At 35.2% G+C, this 19,683-nt stretch overlaps 1 protein-coding gene across 1 annotated transcript in view; it reads right to left on the reverse strand.

Annotated features, from left to right (window-relative positions):
• Positions 1-19,683, reverse strand: part of IQCM (IQ motif containing M) — a 362,431-nt gene that overhangs the window by 69,452 nt on the left and 273,296 nt on the right. The window contains exon 13 of the mRNA XM_078068245.1: positions 8,669-8,830. Within this exon, the coding sequence (XP_077924371.1) occupies positions 8,669-8,830 (162 nt within the window). The remainder of the gene's footprint in view (positions 1-8,668; positions 8,831-19,683) is intronic.

The raw sequence follows: 19,683 nt of genomic DNA on the forward strand, positions 1-19,683 counted from the left end.
GTGGATGGAACTGGAGGGTATTATGCTGAGCAAAATAAGTCAATCAGAGAAAGACATGTATTATATGACTTCACTGATATGAGGAATTCTTAATCTCAGGAAACAAACTGAGGGTTGCTGGAGTGGTGGGGGGTGGGAGGGATGGGTGGCTGGGTGATAGACATTGGGGAGGGTATGTGCTATGGTGAGTGCTGTGAATTGTGTAAGACTGTTGAATCACAGACCTGTACCTCTGAAACAAATAATACAGTGTATGTTTAAAAAAAAAAGAAGATAGCAGGAAGGGAAAAATGAAGGGGGGGACATTGGAGGGGGAGACAAACCATGAGAGACTATGGACTCCGAGAAACAAACTGAGGGTTCTAGAGGGAAGGGGGGTGGGGGGATGGGTTAGCCTGGTGATGGGTATTAAAGAGGGCACATATTGAATGGAGCACTGGGTGTTATACGCAAACAATGAATCATGGAACACTACATCAAAAACAAATGATGTAATGTATGGTGATTAACATAACATAGTAAAATAAAATAAAATTTTTTAAAAGAGTAAATGGGCATTGAGTGAGTCTCTCTCCTGTGAGCTTTAATATATTTCCTTTGTTATATCAATTTTGACTGGCTAGAGACACTTTTATGCAAACTTTCAAATTCTTTATTGCATTTTAAAGTTGAATTTATTACCTAAAATACTCTTTAACATATAAGAAGTTACTCTAATCTCTAATTTTACATATTACTTATATATTTAAAATATGTATTTATTACCTAGAATAATCATTGACATATGAGGAGAGATTATAGTGTGTGTGTATAGTGTATAAACTACATTAACAAAACCTCTAGCAACCCTCTGTTTGCTTACTATAATTAAGAGTCGCTCATGGTTTTTCTCCCTCTCTGATGACTTCCCATTCAGTAAAGGGGGGGGGGAAGAATTTCCTAAAACAAAATTAGTTCCCACAACTGAAGAGCATGGGAAAGACCTTTGCCTATAACATTATCTTCTATTCTTTACTTAGTAACTGTAACCCATGCTGTAAGAACAACTCATATGTCATCGTCTTTATAAAATCATCTTGCATACTGCCAGATGTAGTCATTCCCTTTTCTTAGCCTCACAATTATACTTAATTGCTTGTTATATCAATTAGCATGAAATCTTGATTTTTTTCTTTATGTGCTTATTTACTGAGAATAACATTTCCTCATCCTCTTAAGAAAAGTCTAACAGTTCTACAGCTATGGTAATAAGTTAAAACTACAACATATTTGTAATCCTCTTTAACCAATCAATTATAATTCTCTAGCCATAGTGATAAATAATGCCCAGAACAAGTTTTAAACCTGTTTTATCGACCAGGGATAGCTCAATTGAGGAAACATACTTCTGAAAACCAACCAATAGGTGAGAGATCCTACTTTTGAAAGTTAACTAATGAACAAAAGTCTCTCTAGTAACACATGTTTGAAGGCCAATCAGCAACTTGGTCTTTCCTGAAGAACCATACCCTAAATCTTATGTCATTTCACTTCCACTGCTAAAAGCCACTAATCACTACTTGCATGTTGTGTAACAAATTATCCCCAAATTAGAAGCCTAAAACAGTGCTTGTTTCACATAGTTTCTGAGAGTTAGGAATTGGAATGGATTTTCTAGGTGGGTTAGGCCACGATCTCTCATGGGGTGGCAGTCATCTGAAGGACTGATGTGGTAGAGGCTCCACTTCCATGTTCCATTACTCACACAGACCTCAACTCCTCACTGGTTATAGGCAGATGCCTTCAACTCACTAGCACAAAGACCTCTCAACAGTTCTGCTGAAGACTTCTATCACCTGGCAGCTAGTTTTCCTCAGAGAAGCTTATCTAAGAGGGAGCAAGGCAGGAGCCACAAAATCTTCCACAAAATCTTTTATGACCTAGCCTCAGAGGTAAAATACCATAACTTTGCTTGTATTCGTTGATAACAAAGACCAACCCTGATACAGTATGTATATTTCCACAAAAGCATGGATCATTGGGTGCATCCTGGGGGCTAGCTACCACTCTTCCCCAAAACCCTATATTATGGCAATAGTCTGCTTTGCCCAGAAAGACTGTTTAACCAGCATAACTCTCCTTTACTTATATGGACGACAAACTGAGTTTGGAGTTTTTATTTCAGATATTGTCATCCTTTGTCATTTAGAGATGTTCTCCCAAGACTTTTTTTTTTTTTTTTTTTGGAAGATCTTTATTTGGTAGCTATTTGTTTGACCCATAGACCAATAAAAGTGCTCACTGGGACTGACTGAGCCAATACTCTGATAGTGCTTTGGATCTGCTCAAATGTGAACACTTCTAGGGGAGGGATTAGGTTTAAGTTATTTTTCAAGCTTCATTGCCAGGAACATAGTTGATACTCAGTTAATGCTTGTTGAATAAATGGATGCAGAATTCAAATAATGAAACATAATCCTACAATTTTCATTTTAAAAAGTTAAGAAGTATTGAGTGGTAGATCATTGTAAATATGCATCTCACATTTCCTTTAGCTTATAGATCTGACACCACATCTTAATGTCTTTCTAAAATGTTTCCAACCTGCCTAGTGCAACTGGATGAGTGGGAGACATTTCTCTGATTTGATCAATGAAGTCCAAAAAAAAAATGGAATTCACATAGAATGCATTCATTCCATTAAATGAGCAAGAGCTAATTCATCACCCTAAAGAATTTGTAATAACTTGCCCACAGTTGAAAAACTTTCACCAGATACAATATAGCATTCATTTTTATCTCTCTGTGAACCATTTCTGTGAGTATACCAAATGTTGAGAGTTTTAACCAAATGAACCATCATCTAAAAATAAAATACCATTGTTCCACTAGCAATTACTCTCATGAAAACATAGTCACATAATTTGCCCTTAACAAGGAAAATCAAAGGGACACTAAATAACATAAAAGTAGAGATGCTGGCAGTTTATAGTTGGTAAAAAGGGAGATCAATGGGTATGTACCCAAACAACTTTATAAGTCCAAATGAATACAAAATATAGTTTTTAATGATATTATTCTCCTCAAGCAAGCAGGTAATCCATAGGCTAAGCAAGACATCGAACTAACCATAGTACATTTAAACTTACCCAAACTATAAGAGACCATTTCCTGTACTGGCACATATATAAGTCATATAAAGTATATGAAGCTCCCTTCAAACAGGATTTATTTGAGTTTTTCATTTTTCAATAATTAATCTTACAAAACACCTCGAAGAACAGGTTCAAAACTTAATAAGTGTCTATATCCTAAATAAGTTAAGGATAATCAGGACAAATCAGGATACCAAATTTAAGAAGGCAAAATAAATTATACACAGAGCAATAATTAAAGGAAATACGGCCCCCAAAAAGGAGAGAATAATGATGGATAGAAATCCAAATGCTGAGATGCGTATTTTAAAGATTTATTTATTTGGGGGGAGGTGGGGACAGAGGGAGAGAATCCTCAAGCAGACTCCCCACTGAGAGCGGAGCCCTCACAGGGCTTGATCCCACAACCCATGAGATCATGACCTGAGCCAAAACCAAGAGTTGATGCTTAACCGATTAAGCCACCCAGGTGCCCCTGAGATGTGTATTTTAAAGGTTTAAGACAAGCGCAAAGATATAAGCAGAACATGTAGAAGCTGGATTATGCTCACAATAAATTAGATATATTGGATTATCATATCTTTTTCTGAGTTCTGTCACTTAAAAGAAACAAGAAAATTTGGAAAATGTTTAGAGAGAAGTGCCAGAAGACATTAAGGATTAGAAAGAGGACTTCTGAGGAATAATATTTTAAAAGACCTATTATTGAAAAAGAAAGATTCTTATTAATCTATGCATAGCCTTAATTTTGTGGATAGTGAAAAAGTTACAACTGTAATGAAGCATGTGCAAAAAAAGAGTCTAATGTTGCAGAGTAGAAAGTTCTGAGAGAGATCATCACCAAAAATCAGACCTGACTGTCAAGGACAATTATGTAATTGCCAGAGTCTTTAAAGATGGGATTCTCATTTGGTTAATGTACATCAGGTCTTGCCTGCAGGCAGTGGAATAAACTGAATAGCATAAAAGATATCTTGTACTTTTATAATGGGTAACAAAACAGTGATTAGGACAGGAAATCAGTTCCAGTATTAATTACATAACTTAAATAACCATATGTTATAGGGTAAGTAAAATTTACTATATGAAGAGCTGGAAATGATACATGGAAAAGAAGTAGTAAAACTAGAGGTCTTTGCTCATTATTCAGGATCTGAACTAATTAGAAACCTTACATTAATATAATAATATGATTCCAGTTAAGAATGCACCATTGGTTTGAGAAAGTAATTTAATCATTCATTTGTATTCTCTAAATGATTTTCTTGAAAGATAATGGCTAACCTACTCCTTTCAAGGTATTCCCATTAGAATTCCAGGAGTTCCTTAATATAATCTACAGCTTCCAGGTTGAGAATCCACCAAAGTCACAAACACTTAATGAAGGTGAAAAACAAGTTCAGTGTGTCTGTGACAGGCCATAATACCAGGAAACTGAAGGACAGACAGCTCATAAGGAAAGGTAACAAAAGATACAAGCCTTCTAAAAGACTTGTTAAACTTATTTTCTGAAAATAAGTTTGACAAAACCTATGTTCCTGGAGAAAAATGTAAAGCCTTTTTTTTTTTGCCTTCATTGATCTAAAAATTATAAAATTATGATTCAGAAGAAATACTTTGTATATATTAAGCAATTTGAAGTCATGACTTATGTTGCATTCCAATGACATTCAAACCACTGTTATAGGAATTGTGGGGTGTAAAAACATGGATATAATGAATATTTTTAGAATATGTATGGTCCTAATACTACATAATTTGTTAGCAACCCATGCCATTTATAGGGCATTCAGTAATTCTATTAACTACTCCTCAGTTGTTGCTGATGATACTTCTCTAAATCTACAGAGTGAAATCAATAAACAGGAGTGCTTACATTGTGGAGTATTATTAATGTTGAGACACATAATAAATTCCCGGAGCTATCTTCCCTAAAATGTTTCTAGTGGAGCAGATACTGAGTTTCAGAAAGCACTCCTGTAATAGACTAATCTTTCTCAAGGCAAATGCTGCAAACTATTTTGTCTATCAATTTAATAACAACTGTAATTCAAAACGATGAGACCTTGGTCACTTACTAAAAAGGGAAAAGATAAACATAAAACCTCAGAAGATGGAGTCTTTAACTTACAACATATTGCCTCTTGCATATTTCCTTTATGTTTGTTTTATTTGTACCAAGTATTCACAAATGGGCTATATAAACAATGAACACAAATCTTTTAGAATTATATGGGTCACATTGTGGTAGTGTTCAGGTGGAAAATAGCAAAAAGAAGATAAATCGCAACAAGGGTCTTGATTAATCTTACAGAGCCTAAAACCCTCAATTATCTTTTTCATAATTTTCCTTCTCTTTCTCTCCTTTTCTTCCTCTATACTCTCTATCAGAAAAGAGCACATAAGTATACCATTATATGCACTAGCCCAATGAGCGCACTAAATCTGTGGCTCTCTGTAGATAAGTTCTAAAATGCTGGTTTTAAAACTTAAAGAGAGTCGTTTCTCAAAAATATGACCAAAATACAAATTTCAGTATCTTGGTTCTTTAAATTTATGTTTCCAACTTTATTTTTATAGTTTTATTGAAGTATAAATGAAAACTGCACATATTTAAAGTGTACAATTTGATGAATATTGACATATGCATACGTACATGGAACCATCACCACAATGAAGATAATAAACATTTCCATCACCCCAAAATTTTGTAACCCATCACATTTTCACATTTCACTTCCACTCCCCACCCCCATCCCAGGTAAACACAGATTTGCTTCTGTCATAAGGTTTAGTTTGCATTCTCTAGACTTTTTTATAAATGGAATCATACTCTTGTCCTCTTTTTTTGTCTGATTTCTTCCACTCAGCATGATTCTTTTGAAATTCAGCCATGTTACCTGTATCAATACTGTCAATAGTTCTTTTATATTGCTGAGTTAGAAGTATTCTGATGGATATATCACAATTTGTTTATCCTTTCTCTTGTAGATAGGCATTTGACTTGTTTCTAGTTTGAGTCTTTTATAAAAAAAGAGATCTATGAACATTCATGTACAAGTCTTTATATGTAAATATACATTCTTTTGTCTTGGGTAAATATCTAGGAGTGGTATGGTGGGGTCATAAAATAGATAAATGTTTAACTTTTTAAGAAAACATCAAACTATTTTGCAAAGCATTTTTACCATTTTACATTTGCAATGGCAGAATATTAGTGGTAAAGTTGCTACCCATCCCTGCCAACACTTGGTATGTTCAATTTTTAATTTTAGCCATTATAGTAAGTAGCTATATTCCATTGTGTTTTAATTTACATTCCCCTAATGAGTAATAATGATGCACATCTTTTTTGGACTTGTTTGTCATTCATATAAATTCTTTTCTTTTTTTATTTTGTGTTTATTTCTAAAATTTTATTTATAGTAAAATTCACTCTTTTGGTATACAGTTCATTGTGACTAATTTTTAGAGCCATATAACCACTATCATGATCAAGAGACAGAATAATTCCATCATCCTATGAGCTCCCTCATGCTGCCTCTTTGTAATCTAACCCCCCTACCAGCTGTAAGCCCTGCAAAACACTGGACTGATCTCTGTCCTTATAGTTTGCTTTTTCCAAAGTGTCATTTAAATAGAATCTATATATAGCCTATGAATTTGGCTTCTTTCACTTAACATGATGCATCTGAAATTCATGTTGTTGTGTATATCAGTAGTTCATTCCCTTTTATAGCTGAAAATAATTCATTGTGTAGAGGTAACAAATTTTGTTTATCTACTCACCAGTTGAAGAACATTTATGTTGTTTCCAGCTTTTGGCAATTAGGACTAAAGCAACTATATACACTTATATATAAGTTTTTGGTAAACAGACACTTTCATTTCTCTTGGGCAATTACCCAGGAGTAAGATGGCTGGGTTTATGGTTAGAGTAACTTAACTTTATAAGAAAGAACCATAATATTTAGGAATTGATTGAATCATTTTGCATTTCCACCAGCAGTGAATGAGTGCTTTAGTTGCTCTACATCCTTGCCAGACTTGGCATTGTTATATTTTCAAATTTTATTTTAGTCTTTCCAATAGGTGAGTATTCCCATTGTGGCTTTAATTTGTATTTCCCTAATGACTAATGATATTGGTCATTTTTTCATGTGCTTATATGCCATCTATATATTTTTAGTCTATTTGTTTTTGCCAAAATACAAAGTTAATTCATAGAAGGATAGTCTTTTCAACAAATAGCACTAGCACATTTGGATATCAACATGTTAAATTAAAAACAAAACAAAACAAAACAACTTCAACCTGTACCTTGAGCCAAGTACAAAAAGAGAGTAACTCAGGATAGATTATACACTGAAATATAAAACCCAAAAGTATAAAATTTCTAGAAGAAAACTTTGTGACTAGAAGTCTGACTGATATATCTTGGCTATCACAGTAAAAACATAAAGAATACAGGGGTAAACTGGACTTCATCAAAATTAAAAACTTCTCTTCAAAAGGCATTATTAAAAGATAGAAAACACAAGACAGAGACTAGGAGAAAATATTTTCAGAGAATATATGTTAAAGGATTTATATTCAGAATATTAAAGGACTTTCAACACTGACAAATAAAAAGTATATATTAAAAAATGGTCAAAAGATTTGAAAAGACACTTCACCAGTGATGACATACAATGACAAATACATGAAAACACGCTGAATGTCATTATCTACTAGAAAAATGTGAATGAAAACCACAATGGAATACCAATACATATCTATTAGAAAGGTTAAAATTAGAAAAACTGATTACACCAAGTACTGATGTAGCTGTAGCGCGAATGCGGCTCTCAGAGCTCTGCTGACGGGGAATATGAAATGATAGAACGACTTTGGAAAACAGTTTAGTTAAGAGAAATGCAAGCATTTGTCTAGACACAGTCCTGTGCAGGAATGTTCATAGTAACTTTCCTTATAGTATCACATTTTTAAAAGTAACACAAGTGTCTATCATCAGGTGAATGAAAAAACACAGTGTGTTTCCACTATTCTCGAGGAGGCACCAAAGTGTAAAATAGCATTTTTTATTTATTTATTATTATTTTTTATTTTTATGTTCAATTAGCCAGCATATAGTACATCATTAGTTTTTGATGTAGTGTTCAACGATTCATTAGTTGCGTATAACACCCAGAGCTCATCACCACACGTGTCCTCCTTAATACCCCTCACCCGGTTACCCCATTCCCCCCAACCATCCCCCTTCTGTAACCCTCAATTTGGTTCCTGGAGTCCAATGTCTCTCATGGTTTGTTTCCCTCTCCGATTTCTTCCCATTCAATTTTCCCTCCCTTCCACTATGGTCCTCCGTGCTAAAATAGCCACTTTTTAAATTGCAGGCATAATACTTAAGAACTGAAATGAGTACTCTATAGGGTCTATGTATTACCCTACATCATCTAAGTGACAAATAAGAGTTCTAAAAAGAGTCATTTCTTCTATATTATAAAAAGAAATAATAAGATTCAGCATCTTACCTATATATCTATAACCTTCTTCACCATTTACTATTGGTCTCAGCCAAGTTGACCTAAGTCGTATATTATTACGCACATGGGCACCTTGAGGAGGATAGAGTGTAAATAGCATTTCAATCGCATTGAACTTCTTGATGAGTTCAGAATATTTCTCATGGTCTTCTGTAAAAAAAAAAAAAAGAGAGAGAATATTAAAAATTTTTAAATTTTAGACATTTTTGTCTAATGTGTTTCTTGTAAGTGATGCAACATTAAAAACTATTTAATAATTTGAATGCTAATCGCTATGTTGACAACGTGGGTTTTCTTTAGCCAAAGGTACTTCACCAACAATCTTACTGTTCAGATAATTCCTAGCAAAAATTAAGGAGTAAGGGATTTACAAATATCGTCTTCAAACACTGTAAGTTTAAAGCAGTATTGTTAATAGGTATAGTAAAAAGTAAGGTAACCAATGAACAGCATTCATATTATACATAACATAACCATATATATTTTTAATTGCCAGTAAACAATGAAATCAGATTAATCTGACAAAAATGTGGACTAAACGTAGAGTTCCCCAAAGTGGAATGACTGAATTAATATTTCTAAGCTATGGTCTATAGGAAAATATAATGATACATATACAAATACTTATATACCACTTACTATATGCAAGGAATTGTTCCAAATGCTTTTAAACATTAATACAGTTAATTTTCATAAAACATCTATAAGGCATATCCTATTATTATTTCCATTTTACATAAAGAATTTGAGGCCCAGAGAAATTAAATAACTTGCCTAAATCTTGCAGTCTATAAATGATGCAATTAGGCTTTGGATTATCTAAGGAAGCTCTGATTTGCAAACAAATGATTATCAACCAAACATAACCTGCATTAACTAGTAGATGAGGAAACAAGAATTCAAAATTAATTTGAACTGTAGAGTGAAAAATCTTTGGTTATGGACCCTGGGCCTCCACTTTGCAACTTCAGTTTTCGGTTGATAAGCCAGTGCCTAAGATTCAATAAGACAATCTCCTGAGGAATGAATTCAAAGTGACTCTACCTAGAAACATTTCAAAGAAAAAAGAAATACTGATGTAAATCTCCATTTATAACCCTGTTGCATTTTTTCTTTCCTTCCTAGTTTCCTTCCTTTCTTCTTATATTCCTTTTTTTTGTTAAATAGCATATTTTGTGGTATAGTAAGTATATGACATAATGCTTAAATGATTAAGAAAGTAGATTTGTTGGTGGGCTGTGTGCCAGGTATCAATCTATTACCTCATTCCTAATCCACCTGTCACTGTCCTGCTTGTGAGACTAGAACACTTCTTTGCCATAAGGCACAATTTTAAGCATCTTCCATAGAGAGCCAAGAAGGGAACTAGATGGTGAAGGGGCTCTTCCTGGTTCTGGGTACTTCTTTCTGTTGGCTCTTAGAGTGCACAGTAGCCAGAAGTGTAGGGCACTTTCTGGGGGGTGTCTCCTGGAACCACTCCCCACTACATGCACACACACTGGGAGCTTCTTACCAAGTTCATAGTGCAGCACCTTCCACAGTGTGACACCTCCCTATGGACAGTTCCCCAAGAACCCCAGAAAGTGGCTTTCCTATGAGTTCCCCTAGCCTGCTACCTCAGTGAACTTTTCTGCCATTCGCTGGGCCACAGCTCTGCCCTCTCCAAGATGTGGCTCCACGGTGGTGGGGGTAGGGTGAAGGTAGAAGGTCTCCTTTAAAATTTGTTCTTTCTGGGTGGCTCAGTTGGTTAAGTGCCTGCCCTCAGCTCAGGTCATGATCCCAGGGTCCTGGGATCGAGTCCCACGTCGGGCTTCTTGCTCAGCACGGAGTCTGCTTCTGCCTCTGCCTGCTCTGCCTGCCACCGCCCCCCCCCTTGTGCTTTTCCCCTCTCTGACAAATAAATAAAAAAAATCTTTAAAAAAATTTTTTTGTTCTTTCCTTAGGTGCTCTGCCTCAAACCTAGGAGTACCAGCCACTCCCTACATGTGCTCTTCTCAATTCTTTAGAGTTATTTTTACCCCTTAGTAGCAGATCATAATTAATAATTCTTTACATTAAATTCTTCCTGCTCAAATTACTGTGTAGTTTCTATTTCCTAATTGGACCCCAGTTGATATAGACAGACCTGGGCCCTAATGTTCAAATCATCATTAACAGGCTGTGAAATATTACACAAATCAGTTTACCTTCAGGTGATAATATTGTTCTCATACAATTGTTGTTAGGATAATCCTAACATTTAAGTGATATAAGATATATAAAGCATTTATATGGTACCACGTCTATATGTACTAGATTAATGTGTTATCAATTTTCATCTAGTATTATTTCAATAATAGAAATGATGAGAGAGTCAGAAAAAAATATGTTATTGCATCTTTCAATTATACACATATATTAGGGACTTTTCTGCCTCCTTTTAAAAGGGAAAGTTCAAAATTGTTCCCTTGTAACTAACAAACAAACAAAATAAACAAAAACTCTTCCTCACATATGCTCACATATGTGAACAGATTATGTATAGATTTTTTTTTAAAAAAAAGATTACATATAGATTTAGAATTATATAGGTGATATCTATGTTAACACCTGCCAACATCATCTGTCAAGAGCAGAGAGGAAGCTGGAACTATTATAAAGCAGTGCTGAAGCGTGAACCTGCCTTACTTTTTCACTCAGTCATACTTCTTCAAGAAGTTGAGAGGGGAGCTCCTCAGGCAGAGGGTTACCTTCCGAGTTGTAAGGGAGGCTAGGGATGCAGCACTGCATCATGAGAAATCACACAGCTAAATAAAATACAATGCTGAAGTTCTCCATGATAGACAAGATAAGGAAACAAAATAGATCAGAGTCTCTCTTTGAAACCATAAAGAAAATTAAAGTAGGAAAAACTAGCAATAACCGCAGCTATTTAGTGTGAAAAGATAGAATTGCACTTAAGGTTTCTCCCCTCCCCAACATTTATATCTTTCTAACTCCTTTAGTTTAAAAAAGGATGTTTAGTAACATTATTTGATAGGTTTATGCTTATTAGTTTCAATAAAGTACTGTATTATCCTAAAAACAAATGTTTCCAATTTCAGGCAAAGTAAATGCCTTAAACTAAAATCTCAACAGCGGTAAAATGTATAACCGCCACTTTTTCTTACCGGCATATTCTGATTGAAGACTAAGCAGAAACACATGAAGTCAGTGGAATGTTGCACTTGCTAGGATAATAAGACACAGTGCGAACTCTAACAGCAGACCCACATTGAAGGTTTCTAGCTCAGAGTCCTGCTAGTGTCACCATTTGCCATCAGGTAACACAAATGGAGGCTTGGAGCTTATATAAACAAGGCATTATGATTTTTGAATGATTGTACCTTCCTTCATAATATCAAAGTTGATTAGAGATAAACACTTTTAATTTTAGAAAGCATACAGCTTATAAAACATGTTCTCTTTTTATTTTATTACATATGACATCCCAAGATTAAAAGTAGGAATTTAACTTTTGTTGCTGATATTGATAATTTTTGTTATTTATGGAGCACCTTCCTTTTACTGCACTGCTGAGCCAGTATGGCCACATTGGATTCAGATGTAGTGATACTGTTCTCAGAACTCAGATTAACAGCTCTTCCTTACCCCTTCCTCCCCAAGCTGTATGTGTAGTAAAAATCTGAAGATCTTCCATGTATATGTCCTAGGTCTGTTTCTGTGGCAAAAGCCCACACAAAGTTTCCATAACTCTATTGCTCCCAGGTCACCAAGTAGTTAATTATCTTCGGTAGGGAGAGCAGTGGCTGACAGCAGAGGCTCTGGAGCTGAACTGCCTGGGTGTGAATCTGGATCTGCCATTTATGAGCTGTGTGACCTGAAGCAAGTTAGCTAACCTCTTTCCAGCTCAGTATCATAGTAAATCTGTCTACATTATAGTGTTGTTATGAGGACTACATGGGTTAATGTAAGTAAAGTCTTTAGAAGAATATCTAGTCTTTAGAGAAACACTTAGCCTATAGCCAGCATTATTTAAGCATTAGTTATTATTATCATTATGATGACCTCCATTTAACAGATGCTGGTATAGCCTCTATCCTATTAAGATAATGACAGCAGTTTCCTGTCTCTTCCTCCATCTTGCTTGCTTGTGGGTGGGTGGAAGAAAGGAAGCCATTGCCTTTTCTGGTCACTCCTACACTGTTTTGGATGCTCTAAGGGTCAGTGGTTCCTACTGGATGCTGATCAGAAGTTTTGGTTAATTGGTCATTTGTGGGCTACTAATTGGTGTTATGGTGGTCTTCTTTGTTATTATTATTATCATTAACAATATTTTGTTGGATCTAACACATTACAGATGTTGAGGGCCCCATCAATTTACACACCACTAAGAAATATAAAGGACTAGAAATTTAACTATGGCATACCATTGATTATAAGACATAGCTTAATTTCGGAAACACTAAAATATGAAAGTATATATCTTAGAGTTAACAAAATGTGGCAAAATCAAGAAACCCAGTCGCTTAATTGAGAACTCCACTTAGCTAACGAATAGGCATCTCAAAGTCTATATGCCAAAACCTGTCCTGTGCCAGGGTTTCTTGTCTCAGTAAATAGCATCTATCTTTTTTTTTTCTTTCATGTAGATAGAAGTGTTTTCTTTTTTTTTTAATGTGTACAGTTTAATGAGTTTAGCAAATGTTTACAGCTATATCATCCAAACCCCTATCAAGATATAGAGCATGTTATTACCCCAGAAAGATCCCTAATACCCATTTCTGGTTAACCTCCCTCCCCTTCAAAGGCAACTGTCATTCTGCCATCTATCTTTACAGTTTTAGTATATTCTTTTTTTTTTAATTCAATTAGCCAACACACAGTACATCATTAGTTTCAGATGTAGTGTTCAACAATTCATCAGTTGCGTATAACACCCAGTGCTCATCACATCATGTGCCCTCCTTAATGCCCATCACCCAGTTACCACATCCCCCCACACACCTCCCCTCCAGCAACTGTCAGTTTGTTTCCCATAGTTAAGAGTCTCTCATGGTTTGTCTCCCTCTCTAATTTCTTCCCATTCAGTTTTCCCTCCCTTTCCTTACGGTCCTCTGCATTGTTTCTTATATTCCACATATGAGTGAAACCATATGATAATTGTCTTTCCCCGATTGATTTATTTCACTTGGCATAATAACCTCCAGTTCCATCCACGTCAGTGTAGACAGTAGGTATTCATCATTTCTGATGGCTGAGTAATACTCCATTGTATATATACACCACATCTTCTTTATCCATTCATCTGTCGATGGACATCTGGGCTCCTTCCACAGTTTGGCTATTGTGGAACTAACATCTACCTAATGGTAGAATCTAGAAAAAATTATCACCTATGTTGACACAAACAACTTAGTCTCCTAAATAGTCTTCTTGGCCCTTCCAATCTTATCTCTAAACAGCAGCCACAGTAATATTTTTAAAATGTATTTTTTATAAATTTTCCTATTCAATGGTTTCCTGATGCTCTTTTTTTTGTTTGTTTTAATTGGTGATTTTTTAAAAATTTCTTTTCTTTTCTTTTCTTTTATTATGTTATGTTAATCACCATATATTACATCATTAGTTTTTGATGTAGTGTTCCATGATTCATTGCGAATAACACCCAGTGCTCCATGCAATATGTGCCCTCTTTAATACCTATCACCAGACTAACCCATCCCCCCCCACCCCCCTTCCCTCTAGAACCTTCAGTTTGTTTCTCAGAGTCCATAGCCTCTCATGGCTCATCTCCCCCTCCGATTTCCCCCCCTTCATTTTTCCCTTCCTACTATCTTCTTCTTTTTTTTTTTTTCTTTTAACATATACTGTATTATTTGTTTCAGAGGTACAGGTCTGTGATTCAACAGTCTTACACAATTCACAGCGCTCACCATAGCACATACCCTCCCCAATGTCTATCACCCAGCCACCCCATCCCTCCCACCCCCACCACTCCAGCAACCCTGTTTGTCTCCTGAGATTAAAGAATTCCTCATATCAGTGAGATCATATGATACATGTCTTTCTCTGATTGACTTATTTCGCTACCCTCTAGCTCCATACACGTTGTTGCAAATGGCAAGATTTCGGGTTTTTCTGATGACTGCATAATATTCCATTGTGTGTGTGTGTGTATACATATACATACATACCACATCTTCTTTATCCATTCATCTAATGATACTCTTAAAATAATGTCAGCTCTTTACTATGTCCTAACAGATTCTTAACATTCTGGCCCTGCCGCCATCTCCATCTCTAACAACCTTGGCTTTCTTTCAGTTTCATAAATACACCTTGCTTCCCCCTGTTTCAGAATGTTTGCTCAAGATGTTCTGCCTGCCTGGCATGTTCCCCTCTCCTTCCCTCCATTACCTCAGTAACTTCTATACCTTCTTCATGTCTCTTCCGAGAGTCTCCTGTGACTATCACCAGACTAGATCAATATAAGATCCCAGAGTTATTGTTCTCTGCATGTTTTCTCTATTATGGTTACTGAAGTTTGTAATTATATTATTTATATTATTATTTGATTAAAATCTGTGTCCCTCACAAGACTTTTAGCTCCAGGCAGGCAAGGTCCATGGCTGTTTGCTAACGCACTCACTGTATCTCCTATCACCTAGGAGTGTCTCATACTTACAAAGGGTCAATAAAAGGCTTTTAAATTAAATAAATAAAACAATAACTGATAGTATTTGGGGGGAGCTTAGCATGCGGATGGCGGTGTGCTAATAAGCCAGTTATATACATTAACTAATTTAATCCTAAAAGCACATATATTTAACCTGCTGACAACCCTCTGAGTTTCATATTATAATACTCATATCACATCTTCAGTTACTGAGGCAGAGGGAGGTTGCAGGGCATTTTCATGGCCTCACAGTTAATAAATAGTGAAGCCAAGATCTACTCTTAATTGTCTCACTTCAAAGCCTGTCCTTTTAACGAGGATGCCAGACTAATTTAAACACAGTGTTCCTGGTATCATGGGACTGTTAGTGGCCTCATGAATTGCTAGTCACCTGGTGGCTTCTCCTCTTGAAGCTGCCTTCCCATCTTTCTAACTCTTCAGCTGTCCCAGCACAGTCTGCTCGTCAGCACTGTGGCTTCTCTCACAGAGGCAGCAGCTCATAGCTCTTTTCAGGCAGTTTTCTGAGTTGGTCTTCTCACAAGAACTTATTTTATAGGGGATATTGATGATCTCTCAGGTCAACACCAGTATTCATCAACTGATTAAAACCCTCTTAGTGTGCTAAGGATGTAAGCTAGCATAAAATCCCAGTGTGACCTCCTTAGCCTCCTCCAGTATTCCCCTGCCTCTCAGATAAGTGAGGTTCCTTATGTTCAAAATTTATACTAGATGTGAATTTTCAGAGAACCCCAAAATGCCCCTTCCCTTTCTCTCCCAAACAGGGCACTGAGTTATTGAGATCTCATTGCTTCCCTCTTGCAGAGCCTGAATCTGAATATTTAAGGCACTGGTTCCCAGACTTGTACACAGTGATTTAAAAAAAAAAAAAATTATAAATGGGGATCTTACTAATTGAGTTTATTTGTGTTTGGCAAATATTCTGGTTTCATGGTTATTTTAACATTATTTCATGGTTTTAAAAGCATCATGTATTCATGATAGGAAACTTTGGAAATACAAAAAAGCATAAGGAATAATTATTACTTTCAGTATGTGCCAACTCTAATCCCATATGCATAATTTTTATTCTCCCACAACCCCAAAGAAACCACAATAGAGCATAAGTAGTTAATAGGACACTTGGTGGCAGATCACTCCTAGATCAAATAAACATTAAAATATTTCTATTAAAAATAACAAGCTGAGCAGATACTTTAAAAAATAAAATATTAAAAATTTTAAATTGATAGAATGCAAAAGATTTATGTGATCTGAAGAGAAACCAGAGTATAGCCCAAATGTCCATCAACTGATGAACAGATAAAGAAGATGTGGTGTGTACACACACACACAATGGAATATTACTCAGCCTTCAAAAAATGAAATCTTGCCATTTGCAATGACATGGATGGAGCTAGAGTGTATCATGCTAGTGAAATAAGTCAGTCAGAGAAAGACAAATACCATACACTCTCACTTATAGGTGGAATTTAAGAAAGAAAACAGATGAACATATGGGAAGGGGGAAAAGAAAAAAGGGAGAGAGGGAAACAAGCCATAAAAGACTCTTAGGATAGGGTTGATGGATAGAGGTGGGTAAGTAATGGGTATTAAAGAGGGCACTTGTTATGATGAGCACTGGGTGTTGTATGTAAGTGATGAATCACTGAATTCTACTCCTGAAACCAATATTGTCACTGTATGTTAACTACCTAAAATTTAAATTAAAAAATTTTTAAAAAAAGATTAAAGACCCCAGAGAGAAAAAAAAAATTTTAATTGGGAAAGAGACTTAAAGTTGTCAGCTTTACATAAAAAGTAAGAATGATACAAACACAGTGATTTGAAGGGGTACATGCAATCCAATGTTTATAACAGCAATGTCTACAATAGCCAAACTATGGAAAGAACCCAGATGTCCAAGGACAGATGAATGGATAAAGAAGATGTGGTACATATATACAATGTTATATTACTCAGTCTACAAAAAGAATGAAATCTTGCCATTTGCAATGATGTGGATGGAACTAGAGGGTATTACACTAAGTGAAATAAGTCAGAGAAAGACAAATACCATATAATTTAACTCATATGTGGAATTTAAGAAACAGAACATAGGGGAAGGGAAGGAAATATAAAATAAGATGAAAACAGAGAGGCAAACCATAAGAGACCCCTTTTTTAATTTATTTAAGCTCCTTTTATTTATTTATTTGACAGAGAGAGAGAGCAGCAGCAGAGGGAGAGGGAGAAGCAGACTCCCTGTTGAGCAGGAGCCCGATGTGGGACCTGACCCCAGGACCCTGGAATTAGGACGTGAGCTGAAGGCAGACGCTTAACCAACTGAGCCACCGAGGCACCCCATAAGAGATTCTTAACTATAGGAAACAAACTGAGGGTTGCTGGAGGGGAGGTGGGGGGGGAGGGGGTAACTGGGTAATGGGCATTAAGGAGGGCAGTTGAAGTAATGAGCATTGAGTGTTATATGCAACTGATGAATCACTAAATTCTACCTCTGAAACTAATAATACATTATATGTTAATTAAATTGAATTTAAATTAAAAATTTTTTAAAGAAGTAAGAATGATAAAAAGAAAGATCATCTATTATCATAATTGTCCCTTTCTGTAATTATTATTAAAGGCTATTTTAACACTAAAAATGCAAGAGTAACACAATCTCAGATGAAAAAACAGTATTTACATTGAATGATGAGAAACTTGAGCTTCTAAGATTTTCTTCCTAATGGGCTTGTCCTCAACACAAATCCCAGCACAGACTCAAATAGGGCATGTGTGTAAATTGTTAAGTCCAAGACCAGTCCTAAGTGTATCAGGGAGAGTTAGGGGGCTAACAAAGCTTCACTAGTGACCCTCGGTTATTAAACCAGAATGGCAGACCTTGTTATTGAAGTCAATTATTAACAAATATTTATAAGTATGGGTAGAAATAGCCTACCCTTTACCTTTGCCCAGTAACTGCACTACTATGTAACTCAATTTATCACCAAGGTAAAAGTACACTTCAAAGCCTTCCTACAAACATAAAGTTCACACAAAGTTCACAAGGTAAAAGCAATGGTGATAGTGGAGGTTCTCTTCCATTGAGAATATTATGCTCTCATTAAAATGCTAATTTATCTCTCATGTGCCACTGACCAGTCATGGGAGGTTTCTGTATAGGATTATCAAATATGAGTTTAAACCCCAATGGTGGAATTGCCTACAACCTACTGTAGGTGACCAATCTCTAAATGTTGTACATTTAATATCTTGTCACTGCCACAGCACTTATTTTATTTTCATTTTCTTTGACTTGAAATAAGTGAATGTCATACTTTTCATCATGCCATTTTTATCTAAGCTTTTTCTATTTATTAGTAAATTTAAGACAAGGATACCAATTTATCAGTGTAAAAATTATTTGTCTTGAACAAGGGAAATGAATCTAAAGCATCCCCATTCTTAAATTAATGAAACTTTCTTAAATTTAACTTCTTTTAAGAAATACAAGATCCTAATGATCATTAATGAAGAGCAGAACATTAAGATTCAAAACCGAAGGGCAAAATGGTTGAAGGCAGTCACACAATATGCCACTGGATGATATAGCAGTAAAAATAAATGCAAGGGCTGTTGATCTTTCATATCATAGTTAAATACTGTTATTACTCACCTTAAAGAAAAGCAAAAATGTTCACTAACACTTGACTGAGAAGTAAAGAATACAAAATAAGGACATGCATCAATTAAAAATTTGTTAAAGTCTAGGCAAATATTAATTTAAAAATTGTTAAAATATAACAAATATTACTACTTTTAAATCCCCTCTGTTTATGAAAACAGGCACATATTGTGAATTTTACCAGAATGTTCTTTACTGCATAATTCAAAGGTTACTGTGTCCTTAATATATCTTTATAAATCCAATAAAAATTCTATTATAAAATAGAAAATTATGGAATTGCAGCCATTGGATTACTTAATATTCAAAGTACAGTTATTTCAAAAGGTTCACTTCTGCAGTGGAAAAAACAGAGTTCATAAAGAAATATGCTAACATTTTAATTTTATTTCCATTTTATTTTTACTTTTTAGACTTAAAAGCAAATTCAATACATTTTCAAGTATTTGATAAAGAAAGCTAAAAGACTCTTCCTTTTTCTGTCTTCATGAAATTTAGATAAAAACACAGATCATAATACCATTCATGAATTATATAGCTACATAAAACAAAATAACTTTGGTTAATAATTCCAATAGAATTATAAGGATTTATAATGAGGGACATTTTCTTTCTTCTAAAAGCCTATGTAAAAAAAAAAATGGTATGTTAAAACCTAAA

Source organism: Halichoerus grypus, chromosome 3 (assembly GCF_964656455.1).
Source record: "Halichoerus grypus chromosome 3, mHalGry1.hap1.1, whole genome shotgun sequence".
Classification (NCBI taxonomy): Eukaryota; Metazoa; Chordata; class Mammalia; order Carnivora; family Phocidae; genus Halichoerus; species Halichoerus grypus.